The sequence below is a fragment of the Eumetopias jubatus genome, unplaced genomic scaffold (assembly GCF_037043125.1).
Source record: "Eumetopias jubatus isolate StellerSeaLion01/CBP00866 unplaced genomic scaffold, mEumJub1_p1.0 scaffold_16, whole genome shotgun sequence".
Taxonomy (NCBI): domain Eukaryota; kingdom Metazoa; phylum Chordata; class Mammalia; order Carnivora; family Otariidae; genus Eumetopias; species Eumetopias jubatus.
In genome coordinates this window covers 35989122-36011599 of record NW_028274822.1, presented here as the reverse complement: position 1 = coordinate 36011599, position 22478 = coordinate 35989122, and the positions used below count along the sequence as shown (strand labels likewise).

General features: G+C 53.2%; 1 protein-coding gene across 50 annotated transcripts in view; it reads right to left on the bottom strand.

Moving 5' to 3' along the window:
* Positions 1-4820: 4820 nt before the first annotated feature.
* The window catches only part of CELF4 (CUGBP Elav-like family member 4), a 294289-nt gene continuing 276631 nt past the window's right edge, over positions 4821-22478 (bottom strand). For 25 of the 50 annotated variants that reach the window (XM_028098244.1, XM_028098247.1, XM_028098248.1 and 22 more), the window contains exons 11-12: positions 18830-18913; positions 13407-13534 (exon numbers count right to left, since the gene is read on the bottom strand). In XM_028098244.1, coding sequence (XP_027954045.1) covers positions 13407-13534; positions 18830-18913 — 212 coding nt within the window. Of the gene's footprint in view, positions 4848-6900; positions 6955-13362; positions 13535-13939; positions 14019-18039; positions 18185-18769; positions 18914-22478 lie in introns of those variants that run through there. The other 25 variants (XM_028098226.1, XM_028098228.1, XM_028098227.1 and 22 more) reach the window with 7 other exon arrangements.

Below are 22478 nucleotides of genomic sequence, written 5' to 3'. Positions count from 1 at the left end.
AAAGGGAGAAGGGAGAGAAAAGTGAGTACAAAGAGGGGTTGGAGAGCTGAAGGCCTTTGAAAGTCACTGGGAGCGGGGGCTGGAAGGAGCCCCGGGGTCAAACCAGGAGCCCTCACCAGCCCGTGGGTACAGCTGGGGGAGGCCACAAGCTCCCTGCCTCCCAGCATCAAGGGTGCTGCTAGCTGCCCCCCAGGCCACAGCTAGCCTCTAGACTTCAACGCGGCATCAAAAACGTTGAGGCAAACCGAGATACCTATCAATGAAATGACTTGATATCAAGGATTTGCTTCAAAATAATTCATGAACTGAAGCTAGGTGGGGGACTCCTGGGGGCCTCAGTCAGTGAAGCATCTGACTCTGGTTTAGGCTCAGGTCATGATGTCAGGGTCCTGAGATTGAGCCTGTGGCTGGCTCGGAGCTCAGCGGCGAGTCTGCTAGAGATCCACTCCTGCTGGCCCTCCCCACTTCACATTGGTGTGCGCACATGCACTCTCTCAAAATAAACAAATCTTAAAAAAGAAAAAAAAGCTAGGTGGTACATGGATGTTCATCATGCGAGTATGTCTACTCTTCATCATGCTTGAAATAAAAAAATGTATGATAATAAGCAAAAAGTCCTTTAAAGGGAGGCGCTCCAAAGAAATAAAAAATGGCAGGTAGAATGCTAGCAAAGGAATATAAACATAGAATATAGGCAGAAATTAATGAGAATTGTGTCTTGGCTTTTCTTAAATAACACTGCAAATCAGGGGTTCTGAGCCAGGGGATGATGGATGAGCTGCAGTCCCTGAGCTCCCTGTGCAAAGTGACCTGATAGTTTTCAAAGAGTCTCTGACTTTCCCCCGGAGGTGAATAAATTGTATTCTCTCTTAAATATGCTATGCATTCATTAGTCACTGGGGGTGTGAGGGCTTATTATTTAGAACCGGCATATTCACATCTGGACCCCATGTTTTCATCTCTCCTCTCAGTCAGCCAGACCTGGAACAGAACAGAATTGACCAACCCGCTTCATGGCCCAGCTCCCAGGAGGCAGCTCCAGGGGGCCCCACAGTCCCTGAGCCTCGGCAGTGGAGGTCGGGGAGAGCGGTGGCAGAGAGAAGGATACGCAGTGGCGAGGGGAGGCCAGTGAGGCTCCCTGGGGTCTGAGAGTGGAAGAGGGAAAGGGTGTGGAGGCTGTCATCCTCTGGCTTTTGGCTGGGAATGTCCAACAGAGACCATGGTTTTGAATAGTCTGAGGCACAAAACCCAGAGAATTCCTTAGAAAACACCTACCCATTCCTCACAGGGGAGCATAACACCGGATGTGACGTCATGTCCCTTGCAGTGAATTCTTTCAAGAAGACCCGCTCCACACAAACTCCCCAGAATGGGCAGAGCAGGCTCTCACCTGGGCTCACAGCCTCTTGGGCTGGGGAAGTGGGGTTCATTTAGGGGACCTTGGGGGTCTCATCGTGGAATCATCCTCACAGTTAAGGGTGAAGGCCTGCCCCATTTCCTAATGCATTAGGGCTAACATTTCACAGGCTAGTGCGAGAAATAAGGACATGGCCCTTGGCCTTGGGAACGGAAGTGGGAAGAGAGGATGGAACACGGGGTCCAGGCATTACTCTGGAGCTGGGACTCTGGCCTCTGCTCTCTATCACCCTGCTTCCGGGGAGACATCTGAGGGCTGAAGTCATTCCCCACTCTCCCACAGGAGGGCACAGACAGACCGACAAGGACCCTGTCTCCCAGCACTCCTGTCTTCTCCCTGACCAGGTTCCTGAAACCCAGAAGCTTGCCTGCCCCCTCACGTGGAAAGAGATGGAGGCCCTTGGTGGGCTCTGCCCATTCCTAGAGCAGGCTGCAGGGCTGAAGGGAATGAGACAGGCTAGAGAAGAAGGTCTGTCCCAAGGCAGGGGCTGAAGAAGTCTCTTGGCTGATCTGCTTCTGTCTGGGCTCTCACCTCAGAAGGACCTGCTCCCTCCTTGCCACCTCTCCACCCCCAAGTCCTGGTTCGATCCTTCCTCCTTTGGAACACCCCCCCCCCACCCCAACACACAACACACTTTGCTTCTCAACCCCTCCCCCTGGCTTTCAGGCTTTGGACATCTATGTCCTGAGAGAGAGAGGTGGGAGGGAGCCCGTCAGGAAGCTCCTTCCTCTTTACCCCCTGCCCCCAGAACCCTGACTCTGAGGGCATCCTCCAGAACAGCGTTCTCCATCCATGTAAACTGTCAATGCAGTGCAAGGTGCAGGACAAAGCGAAAATGCTTGGTGGCAAGTTTTGGGTTGGGTCCTCACCCTTCCTTGACTGCGGTCCCTGCCTCCACTGCCTCCTTCCCAAATGCCTCACAGTGCTTCACCCCCACCCCAACTCAGGACAGGTGGCCTCAGTTTCCTCCTGTTGGGGAGGAAAGGGGGACTTTCTGTTGCATCTGGGCACTATGGCCATATCTGCCCAGGAACCAAAAGAATAGGTTTGCAATGGAGACTTTCGGAGACACACCACAAGACGTTTCACAGTGTGGCTCGGGACCACATTTTATTGCCCCCATCACCTCCCGGAAAGCACTCCCTATGGCTGAGGTTCCAACTGAGCACCCAGCCCAGGTAGCACATGGACTCCACGGAGGGAAGGACCAAGCTATGGCCAGTGGGCCGGCTGGCGGGATTCCGAGAAGCACAGACCACTGAAGTCTTGTTGTTTTTTTTAAACTGTGCTTTATTTAGGGCTAAGCTGGAGAAAGCGTCATCCAATAGTTACAGAAGGTTACAAGGAGTTTTAGGGAGTTGAGTGTGAAAAGAGCAGTTGTACTGAACTGCGGCTGTTTTTTTTTTTTTTTTACAACATCTGGACATCCTAAAAGGAGGAGCCAAGAGAAAGAAAAAGAAAATTTAAAAAAGAATAATTAACCAACGAAATAGACAGAAAGAAAGGAAAGGCAGGAGGCCTAAGAGGAACCAGACAGTTGTTCTTCTAAAGCAAAATAAAAAAAGCGGGGGGGATGGTAGGTCCGAGAGCCCCCTGGCCTCCAGATGACCTGGACATCAATGGGAGGAGGGTATCAAGGCAGAATGCCAAAGCAAGTCTTCCCAACGGTGCAAATAAATTATAATAAATATGTTATACTTTAAAATATATGTGTTCTTAAATAATTCAGTGTTTTTTTCTGATTCTGAGTTTTTTTAAGCAATGTCTTTTTAACTGCTCTAAAGTCATTTACCAAAGATAAATATCGTGCTTTCATTAAATAGTTTTCCTTGTTTTTTTCTCTATCATTACAATTAAAAGTCCTACAAAATATGCAAATTTATTTACAGAAAAACAGAGCCGGCATCATTTAAACATCCCTGTTTTTCAAAATTCCTTGTAAACAGTTTCAGAAATTCTTCAAAGATTGTTTATTTTTCTCTCTCTTGTTTAAGGTTTTTGTGTGTGTGTGTGTTGCTTAGTTGTTTTAAGATGAATTTCCCAGGTCTCCCTTGCCCGGAAAGTCTCTGGAGCAAGCATGGAAGGCGAGTGAAGCGGCAGGTGTCGAGGGCTTGCGGAGAGCGGGCGAGCGCGCGCAGCTCCCGAGCGAAGCAGGCGAGGGTGGGCGGTGGGCCCTTCCAGCGACGGCGCGGCCCCCACCGGGCGCTGTGAGCGACCGGGAGCCCGCAGGTCTGGGTGAGTCCGGCCTGGCCCTCGGGGTGCACGGCGGCGTCCGACAGCACTCGCGGGGAGAAGGGATCGATGCTCAGTCTAAACTCTACAAAAGTACAGTCCTACAACATCTGGGGTTTTAGCAGTAACGCTAACTTCTATAGGTTTTTTTTTTCTTTTTTCTTTTTTTTTATTTTTTGCTTTCCTCTAATTTTTCTTCTATTATATAGGTATTTTAAACTTCTCCTTTTTAAAATTCTGTACAACTATTATGATTTTAAGAGGGGGAAGAGTTAGAAGCATTTACAGACTTTTCACAACAATTATCTTGCCTTGTAAGTCCCTTTTTTCCCCTCCTTGTTTTCTCACACTTCACGGTTAATGAGTTTTAATATTTTTGTTGCTTTCCCCAAATATCCACCAATTTGTTCATCTTAACAGCTCCATCCAGACATATAATACAGAAAACCATAGGAAAGTGTCATAGACTTGAATGAGGGTAATCAAAGCGCCTCTCAAAGTATCAAAGAACTATTATCTTGCTGTTTTAAAAGCATTGAAGCATTATTTTTCCTTTTTTTTGTTTTTGCTTTTTTTGTTTTTTTTTTAAATTTTTTTATTACATTTTTCATAGAATCGCTCTAAGCTGTTTCAAGAACAGCCACGAGGCAGGAAGGAGGTTCTCCTCCATCCCCCTCTATTTGACATAGAGCTACACAGCTGCAATAAAAAGTTTGGTCCTTTGGTCCCTAAATAGCTAAAGGAATGACAGATAGAGATGCTCAGTGGCGGCCTCCCAGCCGCCCCCTGGGGACCAGGCCCCGCCACACCGCTTGCCCCAGCCTGCCTCAGGCGCCCACGGGCTGGAAAAGCCCCGGGGATCGGTAAGCAGCGTCTCTTCCCACTTCCCAGCCCTTCAGCCTCCCCATCTGGTCTCAAGTTGTTTTGTTTTAAAGTTGCCTTTTTTGTGTTTTTTTTTTTTCTCATTTTTCTTCATCTTCTTCTTTGTGTCATATATATTTTCCCCCAAACACGTGCCCTCTGAACTCCACAGACGCTATACTTTCCTTGAAGAGGTGTTACAGTCACAGAGAGTGTCTGGAGTCTTCAGCTTGATTGATATTGGCTGATATGTCAAAGATGTCATCCAACAGTCCTCATTTATAAATACAGAGAGAGAGAGGTTTGTTTTTTAATGTAGCCCGTTCAGCATCCTGCCCTAAAATGAAGAAAATCAGGGCTGATTAAGCCAAGAGAGGAAACACAAAATGCATCCAAACACCAAAAGGACCCTGCCTCAGGGGTTAGGGTGGGAGCTCTGGGGGATAGCGGGAGGGAGGGGAGAGACCAGTAGGAGAATTAGTCATGATCATGATACATAAAAAAGAAATCGACTCTTCTGTTCAGAGTAAGAAATCACTGGAGGTCTAGTGGTGATGGTTGTAGCTGAGGTTTTGTTGTTGGGAGAGGGGTCTCGATTTGGGTTCCTTTAGAGTTCTGGAATGGGGGGGCTAGATCGAAGGGAAGAATTTGGGACTGTGGGATATGAATTCACAATTAAACCGATGTCTGAGGGATCTAGCCCAGATACAATATGTATACAGAAGCCTAGCAAACAAGACAGCAAAAAATCTAGCAGCCCAGCCCCCTCCTCCCCTGCTTGAGGAAAAGAAGCAAGACATCCGTGCCATGAATTTCGCTGAACCGTTGCCCAGTTTCCGGCCAACCGCTTCTTTCCCGAGGTCAGTAACTATTTGCGAGGCTATGTATACATATGTATATCTGGATATATGTGTAGAATATATTCACCTGCACATATGTGGATATACATGGATATGTGTGTACGCATATGCATAGATACACACATACACACACACATAATATTTTTCTCATACATGCCAGGGAATTTAGAGGAAATTCGGAACTTCAAGGGAGCGGATGGGAGAACCTAAACAAAGTTAGAACAGATTTCATCATCAAGCTCAGATAAATTAACTCAGTTCTCGATTTTGTTTTGAATGGTGACTTTTTTTCTTTTGGTGTTTTGTTTTGCTTTTAAGAAAAAAAATCATGATCTGACTAGAATCAGAAGGAGAATGCTTAATCATTGTGAATTAACAAATGAGACTCATCTCCATTATAGCAAGCAGCTTCCACTTATACATGGGGGTGACTGGTTACATCAAGAAAGTTAGAACCGCAAAGCCCCCAGTTGAGGGGACAACGTCATGCGTATATCAATCCATGCTGGCAGGTTTTTCACACTGTTGATTCAACAAACAGCAAACCGTACACAGCAGTCTAAACAATTACAACACCAAATAAAATAATAATAAAATTAAAAAACACTTGTCAAGGACCCTTTTTCAGTTGTAAACAAAAAGGTGCATTTTGCTTTTGTCAGTACTGTTTTTTCCAAACCAACCAAAAAGCCCCCCCCACCCCAGTTCCCCCGCCTCCCCTCCCCACATTTAATTTAGCAGAAGTGGCTACAATACAAACCTTACAATTGTTACCAGGCTCTCTCTCAGAGGCCTCTGGCTTTGTACTCTAGTTTTTTTTTTTTTTTTTTTTTTTTGGTTTAGAATTTTTTTTTTTTTTTAATCATTCTGTTACAGTAGAGATTTTGTTTTTGGTTTTGGTTTTTGTTTTTCCTTTTGAAGTGAGATTTAAAATAGCCTAACTGGAAAAAGACCAGACCTAGGAAAAGTGTCAATTGAAAAAGGCCCCCAAATTTCTAGAAAAAAATAAAATCACAATATTTTCAAGTGCAAGTAAATCAACCACGCATAGATATTTTTTAAGATGTTTTCCTTATTTTTAAGAAAAAAAATAATGGTTTGCACAGTTAAATGATCCCATGTTCGATAATTCAGGAATTCATCTTTATTTTTACTATTTTTTTTGTTCTTTTGTTTTGTTTTTTTCTCTATGTGACATCTAGAGAAGCATAAAAAACGCTGAACAAGAAAAACCAAACAACAGAAAGTAAAACCACTGCAAGCACCAAGAACAAAACAAAAATGAGCACAGCAAAAAAGATTGTGGCAGCACAAAAGTCAAGAAAATGCACGTGTGATCATGACTGGCCAATCATCAACTGATACAACATCCAAGAAAAACGCTCCAATCACAGCACCTCCACGAAACTTGACGGCAATTGTCATGCAACCGATTCTTAGCCTTGTTACATGACGCCATCATGTCACACTGTGAACTTTGAGTTGATTTGAACTTACGGATGGGGGACTGTTTTCTCCACTCTCATGTGATTACGTGAACTTTATTCCTAGCTCAGCGCGAGACTGTGGTGGATTTGACTGGCCCTGGTTGGGTTGTTGGAATTTGATTGAATGACAAAAGAAGAAAAGATTTTTATATATATTTATATATGTAGAGAGAGAGAGAGAGAAAGAAAGAGAGGACAAGAGAGTGTGGGCAAGGGGGAGGGAAGAGGCAGGGGCAGGTTGGGTGGGGTCGGGGAGTGTGGGAGGGCAGGGACAGTTGGGTGGAGGGTGAAGAAGGGCAAGGAAAAGTTAAAACAAAATCAAAAGGAAAAATATTTATACAGCACCAGACCATAGCATCAATCTAAAAGCTCTGATGAGAGAACAGCAGTCAAATCATAAGAGAACTGAAAAGAACTCAAAGGATGGAGGAAGCTGGCAGACAAACGACATGGGCACATCAACACACACACACACACACACACACACGCACACACATACGCACACACGGTTGTTTATGCAGACACGTGGTACGCTGTGAACAGTAGCAGAACCTCACACAGGGCCACTAAGGGCATCCATCATGCGTCGGGAGGATGGAGAGGGGCGTGCGCAGTTTGGCAAGAGGGCTAGGAAAAAATAAAACAGCCCCTCAAACCACCGTGGCCAGCAAGCAGATCAGGGAGCACGCTCTCTGCTTTGTATCACCCTCGGTTCTCTCTCCCCCGGGGTGGGGGGGCCACGCTCTCCGCACTCCCCCAGCCTTCTGTGGCATCAGCCTGTGGACCAGCAGAGGGAACCTGTCAGGGTCACCCTGAACGGCGGGGTCGACCAGAGGCTGGCTAAGGTGACTTGTATCCCAGGGGTCCATTCACGGGGCCCTGTGCTGCCGTAGTAGAGTCCACACCAACAGCAACTCGGTCCTCCCACCCCTGTGGTCCAGCCGTGGCCACCCTCCCCAGAGAAGGCGTCTCCTCTGCAAGAGCACCCACTGTGTGATGTTACGGTCCTCTCCTCTTCTGCTCTGCCCCAACCCTCTTTTCTTAGAACCTTCAGAAAACGAACACGTTCAGTTTGGAGACTGAGAGTAAATCACATCAGTGTTACTGGAGTTCTGTGAACACGCCTTGGCATTGCTGATTTCATTTCACGATCACCTCATGCCCTTCGCTATGCTCCCAAGGTGGCCCATGTGGCCAAAGTGATGCTGCTTCCGGGCACCTGAAGCCTTTAGAAGGCTGCGCAGCGCTGACCCATAGAAGGGCCAGAAGGAAGACTATGGGGCGCCCTGCGGGGTGGGGGTGGGGGATGTGAAAAAGGATAGTCCACCAAGGAGGGGAGTGCCATGGCCCTGGGTCTCCAGTCTCTGCTGCTGTCACTTCTGGTCTGCTGACCTCCCCTCCTCTACCTTGTCCCCCTCCGTTCACTACACACCTGCAGGTACATCTTTCTAGATTGATCCATCTCACAAGCCCTCACCTGCCTTCTTTACTGGCGGAGCCCTAGGTGGCTGGGGCTGAGTCCCCTTCTCTGTCAGGTATCATCACATTCTTCCACTTTGAGTTATCTTCTGCCCTCCTCACCACGTCACGGTCCTCTGCCCCAACCTGGAGATTTGGAGGTTCCCAGCCCTAAACCCTCCTCATGGTTACCTCTGAGCTTGCTCCCCAGCCCCCGCTCCCTGAAGCTTCTGCATCTGGCTTATCTGCAGGGGTTTCAATCCACCAGGCTTCTACACAGAGCCGACTTCCACTCTCAGCTTTGTGTCTTTCTTCAGGGAGTGTGGAAGGGGAACCTGGCATTTGAAATGTCACTGTGGGTAAGCTACCAAGTTGCTGAGGGGTGACTATTTTAAGCGCATACCCAGCCTCCAGCTCTGCCTTCACAGAACAGCTTTTCTTCCACAGACCCCTGCCTGCCTGCCCATCCGAGCTGGGCTCTTTGCTCTTCTATGGCAACTGCAACTAAGGGGCCCCTGGGGACCCCCTCCTTTTTCACACACTCCCCCACTCCTGAGCACCTCATGGGTGCCCATTCCTCCCCACTGGACTTGCTCCTCTGCCGGCCCCCAGTTTGCCTCTAGCGGCTCTTCCGCACCTGCGCTGTCCTGGGTCCTGAAGATCCAAGCTGACCATCACGCAGCACCTCCTCAAAGCCCAGCGTGGGGAACTTGTCGTACCCACTCTTGCCCCTCACACACACACATGCTTGGCCCGATACACAAACACGCTGTCACTCTCATTCAACCCCTCGGGAGCCTCCCCAAGGCTCTGCACGTGCACAGCTGGCTAGCTGACTACTCTCTTCATTGGGGAGCAGTCGGACCCCTGCCTGCAGGGATGACCCCTTCTTGGCCACCCTCTCAAAGGTCCTCACAAAGCACAGCCCAAGAGGTGGCAGCGGGGTCACTGACCAGCAAGGGGAGCTTGAATCAGGCCTGGGAAGCTCCAACTCACGACCTGGGAGAGGAAATTATGGTCAGCTGAGCCAAATCAGATGCCAGGTTCTAAACACAGCTGGGCTCCAGCCAGAGAAGGCCCCGCCCCAAAGCCGCCACCCAGCCCTGAGCAGGTGAGGCCCAAAGCACCCGTACCTGCACAGCTCAGAGCAGACACCGTGCAAAAGCACACTCAGAGCCACAACTCAGGACCCAGAAGAGAGAGGACTCCCCCTGAAGTCAGACACGCTGCTCAGTGTCCTCCAACCACAGAACCTGCCCTCAGCTTGGGGCCCAGCGCGTGCTACTGATCTCTGTGGCAGGACAACGGACTTGGCTATTCTGTTCACTGGCTGTGGACCTGGCCACACTTTTGCCCAGTTTTCTTACCTTTGCCTCCTCCCTCTTAGTTTCCTGGTAAAGATTTCTTGGAGGAACCCCCACTTTAGTACAAGGTAATGAGCCCAAGCAAGCAGAGGGGCAGGGGCATCAGGGAAACCAGGAGCAGGTGGGGGGTCACACCCTCGGGAGAATCAGGATTTCGGGAGCCAACCTGACTCCACCCAGGCTGCACATTATGGAACCAGCACCCAACCACGCTCCCCACAGCTGCCCAACTGGGGCCCCCTCCTCCCCTAGATCTGCCATACTTCTGTTCTAACCTGGCTCTGGACCCATGGTGACTTCGGGTGGCCAGCTGGGCCCTGGGATCCCTCCATCCCATCACCCCTTGGCTCCTAGCTATGGCTTGTCCCTCCACCCCGCCTGCTCAGGCTAGCCCTGTCCCTCTGAGCATCTAGGACTCATCATTTGCAAACACCCTTTATGGGATTGTAAAATCGGGGGTTTTTAGCTGCTTTTGCATGCTGTTTCCTCCACTTGTCGCTGCAGTCCCCAAGCCTGCGCCTTGTCTCAGCATCTCCTTCTGTTACAGCCTCTAACAGGCTTAAGTTGGAAGGCCTGAAATCACCTTTTGTTAAAATGCTGTCTAAATGGATTAAAGGTCAACTTTATTTGTAGGAGTTATGTTATGTCATAGTTTTTTAGAAGACTGCTTAGAAGGGAGGAGCCCAGAGAAGTGAAATGTCATGACATGCCCCCTCAGATATTCAGGACAAGACTCTGGAGTGGGAGGGGTGGGGTGAGGATAACGGGGGGGGGTGATCATTCTCTTTACTTAAAGGCACTTAGGAGCACAGCCTCTGGAACAAGGCTCCAGCTTCAAATCATGGCTCTACCACTCAGTAACTTAATCTTTTGTGCTCCATCTTTAAAATGGGGGCGCCTGGGTGGCTCAGTTGATTAAGCGTCTGCCTTCGGCTCAGGTCATGATCGCAGGGTCCTGGGATCGAGTCCCGCATTAGGCTCCCTGCTCGGCGGAGAGCCTGCTTCTCCCTCTCCCTCTGCCTGCCTCTCTGCCAACCTGTGCTCTCTCTCTCTCTCTCTCTCTGTCAAATAAATAAATAAAATCTTTAAAAAAATAAAAATAAAATGGGAATAAAGACAGAGCAGTCACAGTGATATAGTTACACCTTAGACTTGTAAACTGTAAGAACTGTGCCTCGTGTACGGTAAGCACCACGTGACGTCTGGGTTCTCGGCTGTCTGGTCCTGGTTTTCCCTGGGGGAAGAACCCCTCTGCTTTCTAAACCATGCCTCTCAAGCCCTCACTCCAACTATGAATGTCGGCTGTTTCTACCCCGGGGGCCACTTCTTACCTTCTGTCCCAAACAGCAAATCTGCCTCACTTACCCCTTCCTCTGGGAACTTCTCTGACCTACAGCTTCTATCCTTGCTTGGGTTTTAGTTGCCCATAGGTCTAGGAGGCTAAGACAAGCTGCTTTCACGGGAGGCATAAGACACACCCACAGGGGCCCCTCAGAATCTCAGGGCACGGCCCTGGAGCACGGCCCCTCCTTAAAAATCCTCTGATGACTCCAATACCTTGGTTTCATTAATGTAGAAATGGAAGCCCAAGAGGTCGTGCCTTCGTGGCAGAGCTGAGTTTATCTATGAAAAAGGGCTCTCTGTCCAGAAAGGGCTGCTCTCACTGACTGCCCCCCCACACTCCTATGGAAGTGCACCCCCTTGCAGGCTGCGTCCTGCCGTCTGTACTTGCTGAGCCAGAAGCTCATGCGGGCAGGATGGTGACCCTCTCATCTCTGCAGGCCAGCACCAAGCCCAGGGCCTGGCCTGGGAAGGTGCCATACTCTGAATGAACATGGGTGTATGCATCTTCACACGAGCCAGAGATGGGCAGGGGTGGGAACTCAGCAGGCAAGAGAGGCGGCTTTTGCTTTTCCAGCCTTGCGGAGAGTAGAGACTCAAGCACCCTCTTTGACAGAGGTGAGTGTTGCTGCTCCTGGGCGGATGGAGGGTGTTCTGCTGGTAATGGTGGGATTTGAGACTGGGAAACTGGAGATCTCCCTCTCAAACTCCAGCCTCTGAACCTCCACGTGAGTGGCTAACTCTCACGTGCCAGGCACGGGCTTTCCACCAACGCCTCTTCATCTCGGGTCACGGCAACTCTGCTCTTCCAATCACTCCGGCCAAAAGCTGGGGGTCATCCTTGACTCCTTCTGTCGCACCCGCCTCCAATTCATTATAAACAGCATCCTGGCTCTGCCTTCCCAAAACACCAAGAACGCAACTCCGTCCTACCACACTGACTGCTGCTGCCCCGGACAGAGGGGTCCACGCACTGGCCTTCTGCTTGGGCTCCCACAGTCTATCAATGCAGCAACCAGTCATTGTGCTGACATGCAACGGGTCATGCCACTCTTCTACTCACAGCTCTCCAACGGCTCCCCAGCACCCACTCCCGCAGTCTATACAATGGCCTGCAGGTCCTGCTGGAGGTGGTCCTCCTCACCTCTGGGACCCCCTCTCCCGCCATGCCCCCATGCTTGCTCCCCTCCAGCCACTTTGTTCTGCTATTCTCCAACACACCACCCCACCCTCTCTTTGGAGCCTTTGCACTGGCTGAAAGGCTCGCTCCTCCAGATGCCGGCATGGCCCCCGGCCTCACCTTCTTCACATCTTTGCTTGAAAGTCACCTACTCAACAAGGCCTACTGTAACTACCTGATTTAACTGTAACCAACAATTCTGACACACTATATAATTTACTCTTTGGTCATATGTGCTTGTTTATTGTCTGTCTCCCCTTCTAAGGACAAGGGTCCCTGTCAGTCTTATTCGGTGCTGAGTCCCAAGTACCTAACAGTACCTGGTGCACAGTACTGCTGGTGGGAGTGGAGGGGCAGAGGGCTGGGAGACCTGCCTCTGGCCTGTGGATGAGCTGGGCCTACAGGAGCACCCAGCAATGTGGGATACTAGGCTGAAGGAGGGCCTGACACATCTCCCCCAACCCCCTCCCCCTTTCCCATGAAGCTGCTTCACCCAGGGGAACAAGTGGCCTGGAAGAGGAGCAGCCAACTATGTCTCCAGCCGCCAGGCAGGACCCAGACTGAGCAGGAAGGGCTGACGACTGCCCACTCATCACGGCCTCTGGTAAAGCAGGCAGGGTAAAGTGGTTCCAGTGCTAGGCCATCACCCTCTTCAACTTCTGCCCCAGACTGACTGAGCTACTAAGAATTGGAAGAGTGAGGGGGTCAAGTGTCTAAGGACCACCAGCCCTCAAGGCAGGAGAGATGGGAAGGGGAGAGCCAGGGAGTCTAGGAGAAGGCCCCAGGAGACGTGGACAGCTCCCCCTCCCAAACTCTCCCAGCCCCGAGCTTGCCACAGGCTCACCCCAGGGTTTTCTGGCAAACAGGATTGCCAGTGTAGACCTCCTGGATGCACGGCCCAGGGCTCGCCCCACCTGCTCAGAACGGTTTCCTCACTCCTGCTTCTCTTGGCTCTGCAACAGGGGGATGGCCACGCCCATTTCTGCCGGATGACCACAGCTCTAGGCCTGCCCCCAGGCACCCGCTGAGGAGCAGGTCGAGCTGGGCGCAGCGGGTCCAAGGCAAGTGAGGGTACAGCTCAGGAAGGCCAGAGGAGGCGGCGGGTCCGACCGGTGTCCCTTCCCCAACCCCCCGTCCCCGCGCCCCGGCCGCCCCCGGTTACCTGTGCGAGTCCTGGTCTCCCCCGGGGGACGCTCCCGCCGGCGCTCAGTATGGGCGATTGGCGTCTTTGGGCCGCTTCAGCTGCACCTTGAGCCTCTTCATGCCGATCTGGAAGCCGTTCATGGCCTGGATGGCGGTCTGCGCGCTGGCCGGGTTGTCGAAGCTCACGAAGCCTGGCGAGACACGAGGGACGAGGGCCTGGGTTTCCACGGGGCCGCCCCGGCGGGGAGGGGTGGGTGGGGAGAAGGGCGGGGCCCGAGAGCGGGGCGGGGCGGGGCTGGCGGCGGCCCCTCCCTGCGCTCCCGCCGCACCTCGGACAGGAGGGGGGCCTCGAGGCTCCTCCCCCCCTCGGGGCCCCGCCCCGGCCCGGCCTCACGCCCCCCACAGCCCGCGAGCGCGCGGCCCCTCCCGGGGTGGGCGTGTCCGGGGCTCCAGGCCTCGCAGACCCGCGCCTCCGGGCCGGGCCTCCCCAGCTCCACCGCGGCTTTGGGCGGCGCCACTCTCCTGGGCGCCCTCGCCCCCCACCCCGGCCGGCCCCGGCACCTCAGCCCTCTCCTTCGGTGGGAGGGCGGACACACCTGCGGGTGGAGGAGTTTATTGGACACTGTCCTCCCTGACAGGAGGGGGCCTGGCAGCGGGAGGGCACAGGGTGCCGGCCTGGGGAGAGAGAGGAGTGCGAGGGGGAGGGAGGGGGGCACCCCGGAGAAAACCTCTCCACCGCCGTTTCCAGCCGCCCCCCTCGCGAGGGCCGCCTGGCCGCGGGGGAGGGCAGGGGCTGACAGCCCTCGCGGCCCTCCGCCCCCCTCCCGGTTCTTGGCGAGCTGCCCCCAGCCAGGCTCCTGGCGGACACTTGCCTAAATCCAGTCTGACTCGCAGGAACCCACCACTTCGCGCCCAGGGGTTGTGGGCACCTCCCTTTTATTTAAAATTCCAAGCCCCGGGAGCAGGTGCTCTTGCCCTGGATTCTAAGCGCGCACCAACTGATGTATCCCCTATGAACCCCTCATGGCATCTATAATAACAATAGTAGTACAAATTAACACTCTTAGTAAAAGTTAGTTGAGAGCCTTCTCTGTGGACTAGGCACTGCAGAAGACCTTTTCACAAGGTCACTCGGTCAACTCCTCCCAACATCCCAGAATGAGATATGGAACCATCTATGGCTCCCAGTCACCTTCTGAAACAAGCAATTCCCAGCTGGGGATGGGGTAAGGGTCTGAAAGTTAGTTTAGAAGTCACCCTTTGGGAACTTTGAATGCATCTCCTTATAGAGACTACATTGTACATCAGCATTTCCTAAACTGGCCCTAATCGGTGTTCCTGAGAAAGGGGCTTCTGTGGTCAAGTAAGCTTACCACCATGCCCCTCTGGGAAAGTTCAAGGCACATTAACAAATAAACCCCCCACCTCCCACTCCAAGTTCTCCAGTAAATAAATACTTATAGCTTTGTTTGCCTAGTATTTCCTGGAATTTATTTGACTTTAGAGGCCCTTTCTCCTGTAAAATGGACTTAGATCCTGCGAAATAAGTTTGGCCAGGTTCCCAGGCCATTCTCCAAACATGTCTCATTTAGGGTGCTTGTCCCCAACTGGCCTCTGGATATATAAGTGATAGGTGTACAGACCCCCACGGAAGCAGTAGCTGTTTTCTTGGCTAATTGTCCATGGTACATTGGGCCTGTCCTCAACCCCTCTGTCACCCTCCCCATGTGGTGACTGTCTTTTTACCTCTGCCCTAGGCACTGCCTCCATTGGTCTCTCTCCTCTTTCTCTTGACTCCTTCCTGCTTTTGCTCACGTTTGCTCATGCTTGGTCTGGCAGCCGTGAGCCTTCAAAGATGTGTGTACACGCAGTAAGTGTACTCAAGAGTGGGTGTGTGTGAGCTCAGGTGGAATCGGTGAGTCAGGCCAGAGAAAGAGGACCGAGCTCTGTGCAAGTCCGTCCGCCACAACAGGAGAGATTTCGGATGGCCCTTAGTCAGAGAGCGGCGTGGGGCGTCCTTCTACCTGCTGCTCTCATCCCCTTGGCCGGTCCGCCACCCCCACTGACCTCTCCGCCTGACGCCCACGGGCAAGTCTTCACAGAGCAGAACAGTTTTCACGCGTGTGAACTGTAGGTCTGTTACACTGCTCTCCCCCAGAGTTAGGGGGTGGTTGAGCTAAAGCTTCTCTCTCTGTCGGGAAAGAGAGCCTAACTGAAGGCAACAGCCCTCTCTCCTTCGTTGGCCTGCCCGCACAGCACTATCAGCTCAGACTCTACCTCCCCACCTGCCCCCTGCCCTCTGTGGCTCTTCTTGCCGGAAACACACGTGAGCAAAGCAGGGAGGAGTTGGGAGCACGATAAAGGGGCTGGAGGTGCTATCTAGGGCAGAGGGCTAAAGGGAAGGACAGCTGCCCAGTGGGGAGAGTGGGCGACAAGAGATCCTGGAGGGAAGAAGCCCCGCCTTCATAGGAGAGTTTAAAGTCCCCGGGAGCTCAGGGGTTGGTAAGGGTTCCAGGCTCAAGGGAACGTTTCTTCCTCAGCTAGTTCTGTTAACTGGTGAGTACTCAGGGCTGCTGAACAGGGCTCCGGACACCACCTGCCATTTTTATGGTTCCCAAGACTGTGTTCTTCCCCCCAGAGCCTCCTCCCCCATCGCTCCCAGCCCTGAGAAGGCTCCTGCCTCCCAGACTTCGGGAAGCCATGTGGGGAGGATGCCCTCCTGGTGCCCCCCCCCACCCCGCCCAGCCCTTCTTCCAACACAGCAACCATTTGTGCTGCATGTCAGCTCACAGAGGCTCCTGGAAGATTCTGTTTATGCTTACAAAGAGCAAGTGGGGCCTTTGAGGGGCTCACTTTAACACAGGACCACATTTACGCAAAAACAACCCCTCCTTTTAGGAAGAAAGGGGTCTCTGGCACCTCCTGAGGGTCTGCTCTGGCAAAGCCCCTCACACACACCACCTCCTATAACCCTCACACCGCCCCTGAGAAATGACCGCCAACGTCCTCATTTCACAAACGAGGGCACTGAGGCTCAGTGTTAAATGCCCTGCCTAGGAATGAGCGCTGGAGTTTGTTCTTACACTAAAGGCCTCCGGGAGAGTTGCCAAAAGCTCAGCTGCCAAAGCAAGCAAGAAAGAAACCACGGGGCTTAAGGAGGAAGCACTGAGCCAGGCGGGCATGGCAGAAGCCTGTCCTTCTCTAAGGCCAGTGGGTGTTTAGCACTAGAAGTCTGTTCGGGAACAAAGAGCCAGCGTAGAGGGATGCAGAGGATGATTTTCAGAAAAAAAAAAAACAAAAAACAAAACAAAAAACAAAAAACAGGGAAAAAACCTTGGTCCTGGAGAATTTAAACAGGCAAATGGCGGGGGTAGTGTCTGGGGGCAGATTCCAAGGAAATGCCTTTGAAAAAGTGGGCTGTGTCCCCACCAGGGACAGCACAAAGGCTCCGGGGACGTGGCCGGAGAGCAAGCCTGCTGGCCCGGGTGCCCAGCGCTTGGTGGGCTCTTAGCAGCGTCGCCTTCCGCCTGTAACATTTGAGCCTTATTTAAAGAGCAAATGCAATGATCTCCAGTGTGGTGTTCTTACATAATTGTAATTTGTCAGCAGAAATACCAGTCAAACAGGGGAGGGGCACAACCCTGTCTTTTTCTTTTGCTTTGTTTTTCTCATACCCAAAGAGAAAGAACTGCTGGGATAACCCTATGCCCTCCAAGTACCACACGTTTCCTGTGGCCGCTGCCAGAGGGGAAGGGACCAGGGTGCAAAGACCTTGACTGCTTTGGGGAACATGCTCTAAAACCTCACGCCGTTCACGGTTCTGCAAAGTGGATCTCCTAACTGGGATCTCCTTCGCCTGTGCTTGCTGATGCTTCTGCACACTTGCACCGACTCCCCTCCACCATCCCAAGCTGTGACCGGCGTTCCCCAGGCAACCCGGGCCCCTATTCTGTTCTCACAGGCCCAGAATCTGGGGTTCAATCTGGAGATCTAAGCTTCTGGCAGACTCAGCCCTGGTTCCATGTGTGGCTCTCTGGGGACTGGACTCCTCACTCCCTGGGGACTCATGAGTGGATGTCGCTCTGGAGGAAGGGCTGATGGCGGTGAAAGAGGAAGCACGAGAGGGGGCTAAGGAGGAGTGGAGGGGAGAGGTGTGGGAATGAGGTGGGATTCCAGGAGGTCTAAAGCAAATGCAGACACAGGATCCCCAGTTGAATTCAAATTTCAGATAAATAATGAATATTTTTTTACTATAAGCATATCCCCAATATTGCATGGAACATATCGCATATAATATTTGGGACACACTTACACACCAAAAAATGCATCCATCGTTTATCAGAAATTCCAATTTAACTGGGCACCCTGTATTTTATCTGACAACCAGACTTCTAGATCCTCCCGAGTCCCCTGTCCCATCTCGCATCCTGCCACCACGCACATTTCCTAAAAGCTGTATTTTTATTCTATTATCCTCAGGTCAAGGACCTGCTATCATCTCCCACTGCCTCCATCCCGGAAGCCCTCCCCCAACACAGCCCCTCCCTCACAGCTGACCTCCCCTGAACCCTTCTCCCCAAAGCCTCCTGCCACTTCCTCAGTCACTGTCCTTTCTTGTCCTCCCCCGCCCGCGCCCATTCTCTTGGCCCTCCGTGGAACTCCCTCCCCTTCCTCACGTCTCTGTACATCCACCTGCCTTTCTCTTTGCTCCATTACTTGGTGCCTTGCAGACTTCAGTGCTGCGCAGTAGGCATGATTGTCATCTAAGCCCAGACCTGAGGCTTCCTGAGGGCAGGACCAGTTTGCTCTTCCTGACTCCTCAGCAATGTGGCTCTGGTGGCCTGAGGGAGTGGTGGGGGAAGGAGGGTTCAGTGGACGGCAGGAGGGGAGCAGAGAGCGGGGTAGACAGAGAAGGGCGGCAGGGGCAGGACAGAGAGGTGGACAGAGGAGGCCAAGGGGCAGACAGGACGGGGGGGGGGGCGGCCTCAGCGGGGCAGACCCCTCCCCCCCAAGGCTCATGCTCCACGTCCGCCAGGGCCTCGAGGATGGCCAGAGGAGGGGATGCTGGGAGAATGGGCTCTGCTGGATGCCCCCACCACCCTGGCCCAAGGTGACTCCTTCCCCTTCTCGGTGGATGGAAACTGGGCCTTGTGGAGGGCGGGGGAACCTGTCTCTTGGACTGGGATGGGGGAGATGGGGAGCGGGTGGGGGGCAGTGGTGGGCAGGGAAAGCCAAGAAGCCAAAAGAACAGTCTCAGAGAGAAGAGGGGTGGAGATGGAGGCTGGGGGCGGGGCCTTAGGGAGCGCCTGGGGCTGGGGGCGATGTGAAGGAGGAGGTTAAAAGCAGTCGGACACCGGACACTGGTAAATTGGTGCGAGCACCGCCCTGTCCTGGGTGAAGCTAGTTGGTTTGTTATCTTTACCCACCAAAGCATTTACTTTGGTTAGTCGCCCGATCCACAAACACTTTCGAGGAGATGACATTACCGAAAGGGAGGAACATCTGCATCAGCTCAGCGTCCCCAAACTCCTGGGGCAGATGGTAGATGAACAGGTTACAGCCCTCGGGCCCTGCGGTGGGGGGGGGGGGGGGCGGGGAGGAGGGATGGCGGGGTGGGGGGAAGAGAGAGACAGAGGAGAGGTGAGCGAGTTAGGCAGCGGCAGCAGGGAGGGGGGCAAGGTTGGGAGGGGGGGTCTCATCCAAGATCCAAGGGCGGCCACTGAGGAGTGGGGACTGCTGAGCCCCAGTCTGAGCTCTGGTCTCCGCCCTGCCCTTGGGCAAGTCACTGAACCTCTCTGTGCCTCAGTCACCTTTGCTGCAAAATGAATCTGTAACAGGGTGCCTGGCAACTCGCTCCAGGGGCGGAGCTGACCCGTGAAGGGGGTCAACGTGCCAGGGCCAGAGCAGCCTGGGAGATAAAGCGCTGAGGAGAGGCGCGGGGAGGGAGACCTGGGAGGGTCTGCCTGTGGCCCTCAAGCCCGGCCCCTGCTCTGGAATCGCCCCGGGGCAGCCATGCCCTAGGCCACGTGAGAGGCTTCACTTCACCTCCCACAGGCAGGCGCCAACTCCGACCTCGACCTTGACCTTGACCTTGACCTCGGGGTGGCTGTTGCTTTGGCCTGTCTTCCTCCACAACCTGCAGCCACTCCTTCCCAGCTGGTGCCCCACGGTCCCAACCTTCCCCTACCCCAAACCTCACACTCAGCCCCCATCCCGAGTGCAGAAATCAAGACTTCTCTTGCCTCCTCTAGGAGGCTAGGTGCGCAGGAGGGGCTCTGCGGCATGGCTCGGTGATTAGCCTGGGTACCCACAAGCCTCATCACATGGAGCTCCCCATTCCATGACAAGAACAACCCTGCCACTTCTACTGCATGGAACTACAGGTCAGGCTCCTCTAAGCACTTGAGATGTATCAGATTAAGTCACTTAATCTTCCTGCAGTCCTCGGAGTCAAGTGCTATTGTCACTCCCACTCCACAGATGAGGAAACAGAGGCCCAGAGAGGTTAAGTCACCTGCCAAACGTCACACAGCTGGGGGGGGTGGAGCCAGGATAGGGACCCGGACCATCTGCTTCTGTAGTCTGTGCTTTCCTCTCTCTGCCTACCAGAAATCTCCATGCCCCAGAAACACTGAACACTGTTGAGGGCTTTGGATTTCTGAAATTTCCAGACTGCTAAAGAGTTACATTTTTCGTTTGAAATGACAAACATGCTCAATTTTCACTTTGAAATAGAAATCTTTCCAAGACCATTCGTCTATTTCTCGCCATTTTAAACGGAGTATGCCACATGTTTTTAACCTTTTAAAATGTGGTCGTTCCAATGATTGTTTCCACCCTGTGAAGGCCATGCAAAGGAGGCAGCTGCATTTGTTAGAGGTGTCTAAGAACCAAGGTTCTGACCACAGGCTGGTAGGAACTAAGCGTGAGCTCAAAAAGTGAAGGTGGTAAGGCCCCGACGTGGGCAGCTATGTGGCTTTCAAGGCCAGAACCGTGTGGTGCCTCCCTGGGACAGGTGAGGCTGCAGGTAACCCAGTTCGGAAGCAAGTCTCTCGACCCTCACTCTCCTCCTTGCTCCCTCCAAAGATTCCTCTGACCACCAAAGCCCCCCTCTGAGCATCTGACCTCCTGGGTCCTAGGTCCCCGCCCTGCACCATCTGCCCTCCCCCTCCTGCCCTCAGCCTCTCCTCCCCCACCACTGTCTCCCAGGCAAACTGCCAGCTGACGGCGCATTCAGAACCAGAACCGGCGCAAGTGCAAGCGTCCTGGGGTCCCTGCTGCTGAATCCCCCGAGGGCTGGTGGCCCTCCCCTTACCCCATCTCCAGCCATGCCAGGTTCTCACTGGTTCATGCTCTGTGAATGCATCCCCTGATGGTCCCCGGCTCAGTGTGAGTCCCCTTGGGGTAGGAACTAGCTCAAAGGCCTGATCCAAGCCACACCTTTTCCAGGATTCCCACCTAGATCGTCCCCATATGCTCTCTCTTCCGGTGTTCCCTAAGTCGACAACATGTGGTCTGAGCGTCTTTCTCCTTTAGGTCTGGGAGGTTTTCTCTCCATCCAAATTGGAAGATCTAGGGACAGGGGCATAGTCTTCTCTTGTTCTCCTGCCCCTCCCCCAGCACTGCCTTCCTTCCTCCTTCCATCCCATTCTTCAGGTCTTCCTGCAATGCTCCACCCCATGCAGCCACCTGCTTTGAACTTGGGACCCTTGCTTCAAGTTCTGCAAGCTGCTTTATATGGATGTTATGTTTATTCAACTTAAAGATTCAAGAAGCTTTTGAGGGCAGGACCCCTAGGCTCGTCCATCTAAGCTTCACAGGAATGGTTCTCCCAGCTCCAGGCTAGGCCCCCCACCCCGCCCTTGACCCCTCAACAGGGAGCCTACACATCACCTTCTACCCCCAAGCCCTCCCTGCATTTCCTCATCCACAGATCATAGAGATTCCGATGGCATAGAGGACTTTGGAGATCAATCTGGTTCCCCCCCACCAACCTTCTGAGAAATGGTGAAACAGAGCTCCAGAGACAGAAGGTGGCTATCCTGACCACACTGTGGCCCTGGGTGCAGCCAGGACTCGAGCATCCCTGAGGGTCACCTCGGCCCATTTGTGGAGCGGACAGCCTCCAGGAATTCAGGCATCTGTTGGTTTTCAGGCTCAACTCAAAGACAAAGTGCCGGAGGGAGGGTCTCCCCAGCAACCAGAGTGTCCAGGTATTTCAGTGACATCGCCCAGGGGGAGGTAACCATGACAGAAAGGGCCAACCACTGGCATGGCTGGAAGAACACAGCCTTCCTTACGGTGGACACGGCTTTGGGCTGACTCCAGCCCACCCCAGCCTATCTCCCCGTCCAGTCCCATCCCCAGGCCCAAGTTCACCTCATACTTCGCAGCACCCATGCCTTTGCTCCTGTTTGCCCTGCCTTGAATGTTTGTCTCCCCAACTCTATGTGCTAAAGACCTCATCCTCCGAGGCCCCCGAAGCCTCCTCTGATGACCCTGTCCCCAGCACCCTGAGCTCACCCTTGTATGAAGCCTGGCTCTGTACACATCTGGGTCCACGATTTCCCCCCTCCCCATGCCCTGCTCTCCCATGGTGCCTTGTCCAGTGCATCAGTCAGGGAGAATGTGGACAACAGTGGGAGATCCTGCCACTGAGAGCTGGCTGGCAGGGGGCCGGTCTGGGGAGCAGGGCACAGGGCGAGGTGGGGGGCGGGGCACTGAAGCCACTCAGAGATGGAAGGAAGGTCTGCGAAGTTCAGGGCGGGATGCATGGGGTGGAGCAGAGTGTAAGGGGGGGGCGGAGCAGGGAGCAGATGGAGGGGCTCACTCTGTGTAAGGCCAGTGCTAGGGGTTAGCCTGTGTGTTGGTCAGAGCAGCACTGACCTGCAGCTGTGTGTGTGTGTGTGTGTGTGTATATAGCAGGCTTAGAGACCGCTGAGCCCACAGGCCAGACTGATGTAGGGCGCTGACTGCAGGCTGAGGGTGGGTCAGCCTAAGGCCAGTTAGGTGACAAAGATAATAGCGCCAGTGGGCACAGCGCTCTGTTCTGGACCTGGGAGGGATGGGCAACGTGGGGACTCACGGCCCCCACCCCTCCTGGCCCCTCGTGGCTTTGATCTGACTGACGTGTAC